The sequence below is a fragment of the Somniosus microcephalus genome, chromosome 13, assembly GCF_052327205.1.
Source record: "Somniosus microcephalus isolate GS21.2 chromosome 13, FLI_Smic_1.0, whole genome shotgun sequence".
NCBI lineage: Eukaryota > Metazoa > Chordata > Chondrichthyes > Squaliformes > Somniosidae > Somniosus > Somniosus microcephalus.
This window is the reverse complement of record NC_140999.1, coordinates 174055207-174068092: the sequence shown is the minus strand read 5'-3', so window position 1 is coordinate 174068092 and position 12886 is coordinate 174055207. Positions and strand designations below refer to the sequence as shown.

At 43.0% G+C, this 12886-nt stretch overlaps 1 protein-coding gene across 14 annotated transcripts in view; it reads right to left on the bottom strand.

Moving 5' to 3' along the window:
- Nucleotides 1-1849: 1849 nt before the first annotated feature.
- Nucleotides 1850-12886, bottom strand: part of LOC147108783 (uncharacterized) — a 40882-nt gene continuing 29845 nt past the window's right edge. For all 14 annotated transcript variants that reach the window (XM_086005615.1, XM_086005616.1, XM_086005621.1 and 11 more), the window contains one exon: nt 1850-11796. In XM_086005615.1, the coding sequence (XP_085861741.1) occupies nt 8242-9144 (903 nt within the window). In that variant the 5' untranslated portion in view covers nt 9145-11796 and the 3' untranslated portion in view covers nt 1850-8241. The remainder of the gene's footprint in view (nt 11797-12886) is intronic.

The following is a 12886-nucleotide window of genomic DNA, read 5'->3' as shown; positions in this document are numbered from 1 at the left end:
GATTTATGGATGTAGCCCTACAACTGGGAGATGGTTAGTCCCTAACTAATAAAATCTTCACGCTGCTACTCAATGCCGTACAACTTCCAAGTGCCTACCTATTTTTGCTGTGTGGAAATAATGTATAAATGTAAGAGGAACTCCTCTAATATAGCAACCTCTCTCCTAGAAACTACAAGCTTATTTGCCAGTAGTTCCTTGTAACATATTCTATCATCTGATGTTTGTAGCAGTTTGTGATTAATTTTCACTTTATTGGTAAGAATTCCCAGTGACTGGCTAAATTGTTTCAGCCTCTACCTTTACGTTATTAACACCAATAATAATGCTCATACATATTGGAACTTTGTAGAGCAATATTACTTTCAAAGTTGTAGATTGTTCATATTATGAATTGTAATAAAGAGATTTGATGGTAATTAGTTGAAGCAGAATCCCCATCATTCAGCAATGTCATTGCATTTTAAATGCTGTACTTTGATCTTCATAAATAGAGCTGACACTGGATAATAAGAGACTGTACTGGCAAAAGTCTACAGTGAAACTTCACTCTGCAGGTTCAAGTTACTGTGTGTTTGTGTCCATTTCCTGCCCCCAGTCTCTTTGTCTTATGCTGACTTAGCATAATTCTCTCATTCTCACTGTAATCTTAAAAAACACAGCTATTCTCTCCTACAACTTCAATCACATCCCTATCAGCTAACCTAGAGGTGCAGTATCTGTACACCATCAGATCATCTATACACACACAGACTGCCTCAGTTTCCATCTATATTCTGCTGTGTTGCTTATTACATTATTTTATACAAAATTGCTCATTATTGAAGTATTTCTGGCCATGGAAGCTTACAGCACAGAGGGAGGCCATTCAGTCCATCTTGCCTTTGCCAGCTATTTGCTGGTGCAATCCCATCGCCTTTCTCTCCAAATAGCCCTGTAGCTTATTCTGCTAAAAATGTTTATCTACTCTTCCCATAAAAGATGCGATGGTCTCTGCCTTAATTACTCGCTGTGGAAAAGCATTCCACATTCTAACAACTCTCTGCATGCACAACATTTCCCCTAACCTCTCTCCTCACACTCTTAGATACAATTTTAAATTGATCCCTTGTCACTGACTCTCCTCCCTATCAAAACCTTCCATAATTTCTAAAACCTCGATTAACTCTTGGCTTTCTTCGCTTCCGTGCGAGTAGTCCCAGTATTTCAAGTCTCATCTGATAACTGTAGTTCTTCATCCCTGGTATCATTCTAGTGAACCTATGGCTTTTTTAAATCATGGGGCTCCCAATGTTGCACACAGTACTCGAACAATGGCCTAACTATTGTTTTGTACAAACTTACTGTTACCACTTTGGGGGAGAAATTGGGTCCCTTTACGCCTCCCATTATCACCTCGGGGAGGCGGGGGGGGGCAATAACGGGGCGCTAATCACTTACCAACTGGGTGCGGCGAGAAGATCGACTCCCGCTATATTCGGCAGGAGGTTTGCGCCGGCAGTATGGTGTTGCGCCCCAATCTCCTTTGCCTGGAGATTGTGATATCATCATTGGGAGGCCGGGCGCTTCTGGAGGCAATACTTAAAGGCGACGTGGCCAAGGTAAGTGGAAGAAATTCTCAAATGGTCCTTCTGGGTTTTTTTTCATTTTTCTTCTCCAGCGATCGATCAGCCCAGCACTCTGCTGCAGTACATTGGGCTGATCAGGTTGGATCACGGTTGCCGTCGGGGACCAGGTGAGTTTTTTCCTTGCAGAGCCTGCAGCAATGGACCTTCCCTTTAAGGGAGGGAAGGAGCCTTCCAACACAGCAGCGCTGCACGGCCCATTGGGCTGCGCTGTTCACCTACCACCCCGTCTGCTGCCTGTTGTGCTCCAGGAAGGAAGTGGAGCGCTTGACTTGGCGCTCCACTTCCTTCCTGGAGCGCAAATCCGAATTTTTTAAAAGTTGAAAGACATTAGCGCCTGGCACTAATTTTTTAAACCAAATTTCTCCCCCGTTGTTCTTATCAGAAGGTTGTGGGTTCAAGTCCCACTCCAGAGACTTGTGCACAAAAATCTAGGCTGACACTCCTCCAGTGCAGTGCTGAGGGCGAGCTACACTGTCGGAGGTGCCGTCTTTCAGATGAGATGTTAAACCGAGGCCCCGTCTGCCCTCTCAGGTGGACGTAAAAGATCCTATGAAGAAGAGCAGGGAAGCCATCCCCAGGGTCCTAGCCAATATTTATCCCTAATTAACATCACTAAAAACAGATTATCTGGTCATTATCACATTGCTGTTTGTGGGAGCTTGATGTGTACAAATTAGCTGCCATGTTTCCTACATTACAACAGTGACTACAACTCAACAAAAAGTACTTCATTGGCTGTAAAGCGGTGAAAGGCGCTATATAAATTGAAGTCTTTTGTTTTGTATTCTTTGCTACTATGAATAAAACTGAAAATGCTATTGGTCTTTTTTATGACTTTATCTATCTGCACTCAGAATGTATTGGAATATACATTTTCACCCTTAGGTCACTCTATTCCTCCACATCTTTCAGCATCTTTTTGTTGAGTATATACTCCCATTACTTGATTTCCCTCCTTAAACTTATTGGCCCAGAAATTGGTGTCGGGGGCTTCCCGCGGGTGCAAGCCCCCGACCTACACTTACATAGCGCGCCGACAGTTGAAGCCTGGCCCTGCATGGATTTCCTGTCAGTGGCCCGGTTCAGCTCCCGGCGTGCTGTGCTTGTGTGATCCAGTGGCGTAGTTAGTTCGATGAGCCGGCTGGGATCACGTGAGCACTGGGCAACCAATTGGAGGTTGCAAAAGTTCATTCATGAGTTTGATAGTAAGAACTGTCAAACTCATGAAAACTCCGGGTGCCCAAAACAGTGCTTAAACTTCAAATAAAAGTTTTTAAAAATCCCACTAATTAAATGAACTATTAATAACTGTAAAAAACTAATTTAAACAATTATTCAAATTTTTGAAAAAAATAATTTTTTAACAAATTGGGTCTAAAAATACACTTACCTTACTGTAAAGTCTTTAAAAATAATAAACCTGTGGAAAAAAAATTCTAACTTTAATTATTAGACCACTTACCTTTTAAAACTAAGTCCTTACGTCTGCTTTTTTCATTTGTAAAAAGTTGAGGCCTTCACGCATGGGCAAACCTTTAAAAAAAAAAGGAATTTCAGCGCGCACGCGCAGACTCCTGCGCACATGCGTTCGACCTCTGAGGAAAGGAAATGCCGGTTTTCCGCGCATGCGCTGTGCATGCTGAAAACCAACACTTCCATCGGGCCCACGCGTGTGTACCCCGTCCGTGCTCACGCGTTGGGACCCAAATTACTGGGCCATTACCTCACACTTCTCTGCATTAAATTGCATTTACTACCAATCCACCAATCTGTCTAGGTTCTCCTGAAGTCTTTTACAGCCCTCGACACTATTTGCCAGACCCCATAATTTTGTGTCATGAGCAAAGTTTGAGATTATGCTCCCTATGCCCAATCCAAATCATCTATATCGACCCACCATTGACCCTGAGGCATACCATTTCCCAAACCTTTTCCAATCAAAGCAACACCCACTTGCCCTAACCCTTTGTTTCTTGTCCATCAAACAATTTTCTATCCATGGTGCTTCACTTCCTCTTATACCATATGCCTGAATTTATGTAACAATCCTCCTGTGAGACATCTTCTGCCTTCTGAAAATCAATATGCGCTGCATATACTGCAGTCCATTTGTCTGTACAATTAGTGACTTCTAAAATTTCTATTAAATTTGTCAAACATGACTTGCCTTTAACAAATCCATGCTGGTTGTTCTAGGTTAACCCATGCATTGCTAATTGCTCACAAATTTAATCTTGAATTATGAATTCCAAGTTTGTCCACAACTGATTTGAAACTAACTGGTTTGTTTGTACCTGTCCAATTTATCTTTCTCTCCCTTCGTGAACAATGATTTCAATGGCAACTCTCCAGTCCCCTGGCACAGTTTGCACATCTAAGGAGGATTAAAACAACTGATCACAGCCTGTGCTATCTCCTTTCTGACCTCCACAAATAGCCTAGAATGCATGCCATCAGAACCCTGTGATGCATCCTAGGCTATATGCTTTTATAAACTTTGAGTACTAATTTTTTAAGAACAGTTTGTTTTTCTACAATTACCCCTCATGATTTTCCACATCCTCCTCTAATACATGTTATTTGACCATCATTTTAAAACCTTACACCAAATATTTATTTAATAGCCTTCACCCTCAATCCGTGAGCAGTCCTACCCTCTCTTTAATTATTCTTTCATTTTTAATATGCTTATAAATGCCCTTACTGTTTCCTTTTGGATTATTTGTTATAAACCAAAGAAGTAAATACTGCACTAAACTTTGATTTTTGCATTAGCCACAATGAAGTAAGTTTTTAAATCAATTTTCAGTTTAAGGACATTACTCTTTTCAGTGAAAGTGGAGCTCTGCTCATGTGTTTCCATGTATGCACAAAGCTCTGCTTACCCATGCCCAAATGGTGGTTACATTTTAAAGCTAGAAAAGAACATAAGTATAGTCAGCTCCTTGCCAACATTCTGAGGGGGATTGACAGGGGTAGATGCTGAGAGGTTGTTTCCCCTGGCTGGAGAGTCTAGAACTAGGGGGCATAGTCTCAGAATAAGGGGTCGGCCATTTAAGACTGAGATGAGGAGGAATTTCTTCACTCAGAGGGTGGTGAATCTTTGGAATTCTCTGCCCCAGAGGGCTGTGGATGCTGAGTCGTTGAGTATATTCAAGGCTGAGATCGATAGATTTTTGGACTCTAGGGGAATCAAGGGATATGGGGATCGGGCGGTAAAGTGGAGTTGAGCTCAAAGAACAACCATGATCTTACTGAGCAGAGGAGCAGGCTCGAGGGGCCGAATGAACTACTCCTGCTCCTAATTCTTATATTCTTATGTCATTATGTAACATTAGAAAGATTAAAAATTCCCTGCCTTTTTTCCTGTTAGCACTTGTTCATTGCTGGCTGCTCAGCAATTCTAGATTAATGAGGCCTAATCATGAAAACGATTTTAGCCTCCTGCTAGCGCCATAGGGAGTGTGGCGCAAGCGCTCCCTTCACTGCCTGTCCATGTACAGCCAGCCCGAAAATCCACCCCATGCTGTCCAGTGGTTTGCTTGGAGCAATTTTCAACTGGTGAGCACCAGATGTGATTAACTGCTTCCTTCTACCTGATCTTATAAATGTAATTTAAATGACTGTTTATTTATTATATACACTTCATTAACTGTAAAGCACTTTGGGACATCCTGAGGTTGTGAAAGGCGCTGTATAAATTTCCTTTTATTAATTTGGCCAGACGATCTGTTATTATTAATTATGTCTTTCTCCTGGTTGCAAGGGGCAGGATAGTGTGGGGGTGGGAGGGGGGGTTACTTTTAGATGCTTCCTGCAATCTCACCAATTGCTATGCTGTATAAAGCTAGACATTACAAAAGTAAGGAAACATCTAAGAATGCACATAATTTACTATTATAGTACTGACTCATATCCACACATGATTCTGATTAAAGCAAATTTTAATGTTCTAAATTACTTCCAAGTTCTAATCAAGGCAACATTTAAGCACATAATACTAATCCAACCATGCCCAATTCTTTATATTTTCATTATTCACTACACTGCATATTGTCACTCCAATACATGTCAGCCATCTTTCAATGCTAATAACATCTTGTAAAACCTTGCATTTTATGCAATAAAATCATTTAATGTAGAGTCAGAATCAGTATAAATTATTAATTAGGATGATACACAAATATTTTAGAGTGATCATTTTTTTTTACAAGCATTCTATAGTACTCCCAATCATAAAATTTCCTAACAAACTGTTAAGTCTTTATTAGTATTCAACTTTGCCCCATTCATTCAGCTATTTCTCTCAGAATCAGTATAAATGATTCATTCTTATGTCCTTTCCACTACCTGGTTTTGACAATTCTAATTATTACGACTTGTTACAAGCTTCACCAGCATTGAAATCAGCACCCTGTCAATTCTTAACCCAGCTGCAAATTGCATTTTGTACTGAAAATTTGAGAATTATGTTTCTATTCTCTGAAGAGTACCCATTCATGCTCGTCTATTGTAATTGCTACTATTAACAATGTTCATTCAGCTTATTTAGTTCAGGGCTCAGTGTAGAACATAGGAACAAGAGCGGGCCATTCAGCCCATTGACCCTCATCTGCCATCTTGGTTGGCCATGGTTGCTCGATGATTCCCAATATAGGGGTAGTAATTATTCTCGGGCGGTGGCACAAAGCAGGCGGTATTGGATTGGCCGCCTGTTATACACATAGAAACATAGAAGATAGGAGCAGGAGTAGGCCATTCGGCCCCTCGAGCCTGCTCCGCCATTCAATGAGATCATGGCTGATCATCCAAACTCAGTACCCTGTCCCTGCCTTCTCTCCATATCCCTTGATCCCTTTAGCCTTAAGAAATATATCCAACTCCTTCTTGAATATATTTAATGAATTGGCCTCTACTGGCTTTTTTGGTAGAGAATTCCACAGGTTCACCACTCTCTGGGTGAAGAAATTCCTCCTCATCTCTGTCCTAAACGGCTTATCCCTTATCCTTAGACTGTGACCCCTGGTTCTGGACTCCCCGACCATCGGGAACATTCTTCCAGCATCTAGTCTGTCTAGTCCTGTTAGAATTTTATAAGTTTCTATGAGACCCCCTCTCATTCTTCTATACTCCAGCGAGTACAAGCCCAATCGACCCAATGTCTCCTCATACGTCATCCCTGCCATCCCAGGTATCAGCCTGGTGAGTCTTCGCTGCACTCCTTCCATGGCAAGAATATCCTTCCTCAGATAAGGTGACCAAAACTGCACACAATACTCAAGATGTGGTCTCACCAAGGCCCTGTATAACTGCAGCAAGACATCCTTGTTCCTGTACTCAAACCCTCTCGCTACGAAGGCCAACATACCATTTGCCTTCTTAACCGCCTGCTGCACCTGCATGCTTACCTTCAGCGACTGGCGCACAAGGACGCCCAGGTCTCATTGCACTTCCCCTTCTCACAATCTATTGCCATTCAGATAATAATCTGCCTTCTTGTTTTTGACACCAAAGTGGATAACCTCACATTTATTCACGTTATATTGCATCTGCCATGCTTCTGCCCAATCACCCAACCTGTTCAAATCATACTGGAGTTTCTCGGCATCCTCCTCACAGCACACACGCCCACCCAGCTTTGTGTCGTCTGCAAACTTAGAGATATTACATCTTGTTCCCTCGTCCAGATCATTAATATATATTGTGAATAGCTGGGGTCCAAGGACCGATCCCTGCGGTACCCCACTAGTCACTGCCTGCCACTCGGAAAAAGAACCATTTATTCCAACTCTTTGCTTTCTGTCTGCCAACCAGTTCTCTATCCAAGTCAATACCTTGCCATGTGCCTTCATTTTACACGCTAATCTCTTATGCAGGACCTTATCGAAAGCCTTTTGAAAATCCAAATACACCACATCCACTGGTTCTCCCTTATCTATTTTACCAGTTACATCCTCAAAAAATTCCAGTAGATTAGTCAAGCATGATTTACCTTTTGTAAAGCCATGTTGACTTTGTCCGACCCGGTCACTTTTTTCCAAGTGCTCTGCTATTATATCCTTTATAATGGACTCTAGCATTTTCCCCACTACCGATGTCAGGCTTACCGGTCTGTAATTCCCCGTTTTCTCTCTACCAACCTTTTTGAACAGTGGGGTAACATTAGCTACCCGCCAATCCATGGGTACTGTTCCAGAGTCTATAGAATTTTGGAAGATGACCAGCAATGCATCTACTATTTCTAGGGCCACTTCCTTAAGTACCCTAGGATGTAGATTACCAGGCCCTGGGGATTTATCGGCCCTCAATCCCATCAATTTCCCTAACACCATTTCCCTACAAATACTGATTTCTATCAGTTCCTCCCTTTCATTAGACCCTATGTTCCCTGATATCTTTGGGAGGTTATTTGTGTCCTCCTTTGTGACGACAGAACCAAAGTATGTATTTGGTCTGCCATTTCTTTGTTCCCCATTATAAATTCCCTGATTCTGACTGCGAGGGACCTACGCTTGACTTCACCAATCTTTTTCTCTTCACATATCTATAAAAGCTTTTACAATCAGTTTTTATGTTCCCTGCAAGCTTACTCTCATACTCTATTTTCCCCCTCTTAATTAATCCTCCTTTGTTGAATCCTAAATGGCTCCCAATCCTCAGGTTTACTGCTTTTTCTGGCCAATTTATATGTCCTCTCCTTGGATCTTATGCTATCCCTAATTTCCCTTGTTAGCCACGGTTGAGTCACCCTTTTTGTTTTATTTTTATGCCGAACTGGGATGAACAAATTCTGTAGTTCATCCATGCAATCTTTGAATGTTTGCCATTGCCCATCTACCGTCAACCCTTTGAGTGACATTCCCCAATCAATCCTACCCAACTCGCACCTCATACCATCGTAGTCTCCTTTATTTAAATTCAGGACCCTAGTCTCTGAGTCAACTATTTCACTCTCCATCTTAATCAAGAATTCTATCATATTATGATCGCTCTGACCCAAGGGGCCTCGCACAACAAGATTGCTAATTAATCCTTTCTCATTACATAATACCCAGTCTAAGATGGCCTGATCTCTAGTTGGTTCCTCGACATATTGGTCCAGGAAACCATCCCATATACACTCCAGGAATTCCTCCTCCACAGTATTGTTACTAATTTGGTTACCCCAATCTATATGTCGATTAAAGTCACCCATGATAACTGCTGTACCCTTATTGCACGCTTCTCTAATTTCCCGTTTAATGCCATCCCCGACCTCCGCATTACTGTTTGGAGATCTATATACCACTCCCACTAATGTTTTCTGCCCCTCAGTATTTCTCAGTTCTACCCATACAGATTCCACATCATCAGAGCTAATATCCTTCCTTTCAATTGTGTCAATCCCCTCTTTAACCAGCAATGCTACCCCACCTCCTTTTCCTTTTTGCCTATCTTTCCTGAATATTGAATACCCCTGTATGTTGAGTTCCCAGCCTTGGCCACTCTGGAGCCATGGTTCCGTAATTCCAATCATATCATATTCGTTTACCTCTATTTGCGCAGCTAATTCATCCACCTTATTACGAATGCTCCTTGCATTAAGACACAAAGCCTTCAGCTCCTAATATTCAGTTCAATTGACAGCAATGGAACCGACTGTCAGGCATTGTGTATAACGGGTGGCTGATCTGATACCGCCCGTTGTGCGCCCCTGCCCGAGACGAATTTCTATGCCGTAATCTTTAATCATGACAGCTTATTCCAACCCTTTTATCTATTACTTATTTTATTTTTGCTCAAGTTCCCAGCCTTGGGTCAAGATAAAGGTGAATACTAAATTACAAAAGGTGGCAATCTGTGCGAATAGCTTCAGGTAAGAATGAATTCTATCTTTAGCTGAGAAAATCCAGGAACACAGGAATCCACGATCTTCATGGTGAGCTAATTTTAACACTTCAAATCTTAACTTTTTATAAACTTCCATTATATTTCCTACAGGTTTAACATTTATACTGTATCTAAATGTTTGGAGGTGGGTGCATATTGTATACATTACCAGGCGTTGGCGAGTGACTGCTATATGTTTCATTCCATTGGGCTGTGGAGAACATCTCTGAACCTTGATGTGCTCTCTGCCATGAAACAAAGGCTGGAATTTTCTGAGGTGGTAGCGGGCACAATCGGAGGCGGGACGGGTATGAAAGTTGTTATTTTTGACAGCGGGTCGGGAACCTGCTGCCATCTCGCTCCCTCACGCCGGTCCCCCAGGTGCGCCTGTCATCACGGAGCCGGCCCGACCGGCAGAGGCGGGCGACCCAATTGAAACCATTATCAGGTAGTTTACAAGCACGTAAGAGCCTTTTCCCCCCTTACATTTTAAATTTCCCTGCATTGCCACGGGATTCACGCAGTTCGGGAAGCTCGTCTGTCAACCTGAGGCGGCAGTTCCGTGGCCATCGCTCCAACTGATTAGTTGACACCATCAAATGTACAGTAAAAGCTCTCACCTGACAGATGATCACTTTCCTCAGGCAGAAGCTGTTGCTCAGTCCATTTCCAGCACAGATTCTGCAGGCTGCAAGTCTTTCCAGCAACGTCTCCATCCAGTGTCACCTCATTGGAAGGACTTTCTCACTAGTGACAGAATGCACCTGTCATCTGTACTTCACCTGCCATCTATTCCATCAACATGGTTGCCATTTATACTGTCTCACCTTGGTCCTCAGAATCGGCCCACGATCAGCCCCAACACCAGCAGCACCAGGCACACCAGCAGCACCACCAACAACACCAAACTTCTCTGCAATCACCTGATGCTGCACAGGACAGAGGGCATCAGCACCCGACCACATTGGTGCCCGGGAGGCCAGGGATGGCCTCATCATGGCCAGATTTAGTTACCTTTACGCTGTACACCCATATGGCTGCCATATTATACGCCAGGTTGGCACCACCCCACACCAACACTATAAAGCATCCCTACAATGTCCAAGCCATTCCTTTCACACTCACCACCATTGTGGGGGGTATCGCTATGTCTCACCATTCACAGCAACTCACTAAGCCACTTCTAAAGGTGCACACAAATCTGTCCAAGGCTGGAAAGTGTTGAAAATAAAGATTTTTATGTTTGACACCACATTAACAGAAACTTTACATAAACATTGGATAAAACATGCAAGTTGCTACCCTTGTGTGTTGTTAGTTGGTATGATTGCACCAGGATGAGGGTGAGTATGAGGGGTGGCTAGTGAGATGGGGAAGTGATAATGTAGCTAGAGAAAGAGGGATGGGTGGAGGTGCAAGATATGTTGGTATGAGTAAGGATGTACAGGAGTAGGGTAGGGAAGGCAGAGTGATGGGGATGTGATGAGAGGCACAGCAGGATGGAGTTGTGTGTGGCTTTGTACTAACGTTTCCTGATTTAATGAGCTAATTGAAACATTTGTGGTACTGCACCCAGGTCCTCCTAAACACATCCCTGCTTGTGCCCTCCGCTGCAACGTGCAACCAGGTTGTTTTGGTCTCCTGGGGAGGTGTCCTCCGCCCATCGGAAGGGAAGAGGACCTCCCTGTGTGCTCTGGCTCCCTCCATAAGCATATGGAGGGAGTCATGGGAGAACCTTGGTGCAGCCCTCTGCCTCTGTGCAGTCATTGTCAGTGATTGCAGCACTTCAATGCTGTAGAACGCTGACAGCACTATGTTAGATGAAACTTCAAATCTAATGTGGCCCTGGTCCCTTTAAAGATCCTGGCTGAAAACGCGTCATGAATGATGTCACCAGACCCGCTCCATCTAATTGAGCCGAGTAACATGCTAGGAGGGCTTAATAGGCCCTATTAAGGAAAAGTCATTTTCAACAGTGGGTGGAGCCAGCTGTGGGGTTGCGACCCGCCATGGACACCGCCCGCACCGGACCCGCCAAGGGAGGCAAAATTCCGGCCATAGAAGTCGAACCTGCAGATGAGATCAGCAAGGATTGGTCGGTGATGCCTAATTCACTAACATTTCAGAGAAAGTGGATCTCTTGCTCTGATGAAAAGTTCACACCGAAAACGTTAACATTCTGTTCTCTCCACAGAAGCTTCCTGACCAGTTGAGTGTGTCCAGCACTTGCTGTTCTTGTTTCAGATTTTTACAGTGTTTTGCTTTTTCTTCAAAGTGGGATTTCTGCTTTGTCCAAGATCTGTTGGAAGAGCAAGGAATTATAAGAAGGAGTAACTTTTTGTGTTAAAAATGACCATTGTCACTGAAAATATTCATCATTAAGCTCAATTTTATTTTCTTCTGTTAAATATGCTAGTTTCTAGGAGGTCAATCTCTCTATCCAAGCCTGGAGAATCAATGTTGAACCAGGACATTAACACGCAATGAATCAGAAATTTGCATGCTAATCCCATTGTATATTCACCAACATGCAAATCCATCCCAATTATCCAAAAGATGCCTTTCATTATTTATGATCTGATAAAATTTACTACTCTGTAATTAGCAATTTTCTTATATCTAAAAATGGACCAGTTAATATTTTCTCACTTTGTTCACCGAACTACATTATGGATCAGTTCATTGAATTAGACACCATTTTAGCTTTAAACATAAGAACATAAGAACATAAGAAATAGGAGCAGGAGTAGGCCAATCGGCCCCTCGAGCCTGCTCCGCCATTTAATAAGATCATGGCTGATCTGATCCTAACCGCCAATCTACTATCACAGAACCATCTCCTGAATCTAACAGAATTAGACACACGAAATAGGAGCAGGATCAGGCTACACGGCCCCTGGGCCCGCTTCGCTAACCACAGGGCCATGTCCGATCCGAACCTAGACTCATGTCCAAATTCCTGCCCGCTCCCCGTAACCCTTTATTCCCTTTACTTCTAGGAAACTGTCTATTTCTGTTTTAAATTTATGTAATGATGTAGCTTATGTAGCTTAATGATGTAATTTATGTAATGATGATTGGCTATGATAAATTGACCCGTAGTGTTAGGGGGATTAAATACGTGGGGTTACGGGGATAGGGTGGGATATGTGTTGGTGTAGGGGTTACGGGGATCGGGTGGGATATGTGTCGGTGCAGGCTCGATGGGCCGAAATGGCCTCTATCTGCACTGTGGGGTTTCTGTGATTTCTGTGATTTCTACAGCTTTTTGGGGCAGCATATTCCATGGACCTACCACCCTCTGAGTGAAGTAGTTCCTCCTCATCTCAGTTTTGAAAGAGCAGCCCCTTATTCTAAGACTATGCCCCCTAGTTCTAGTTTCACCCATC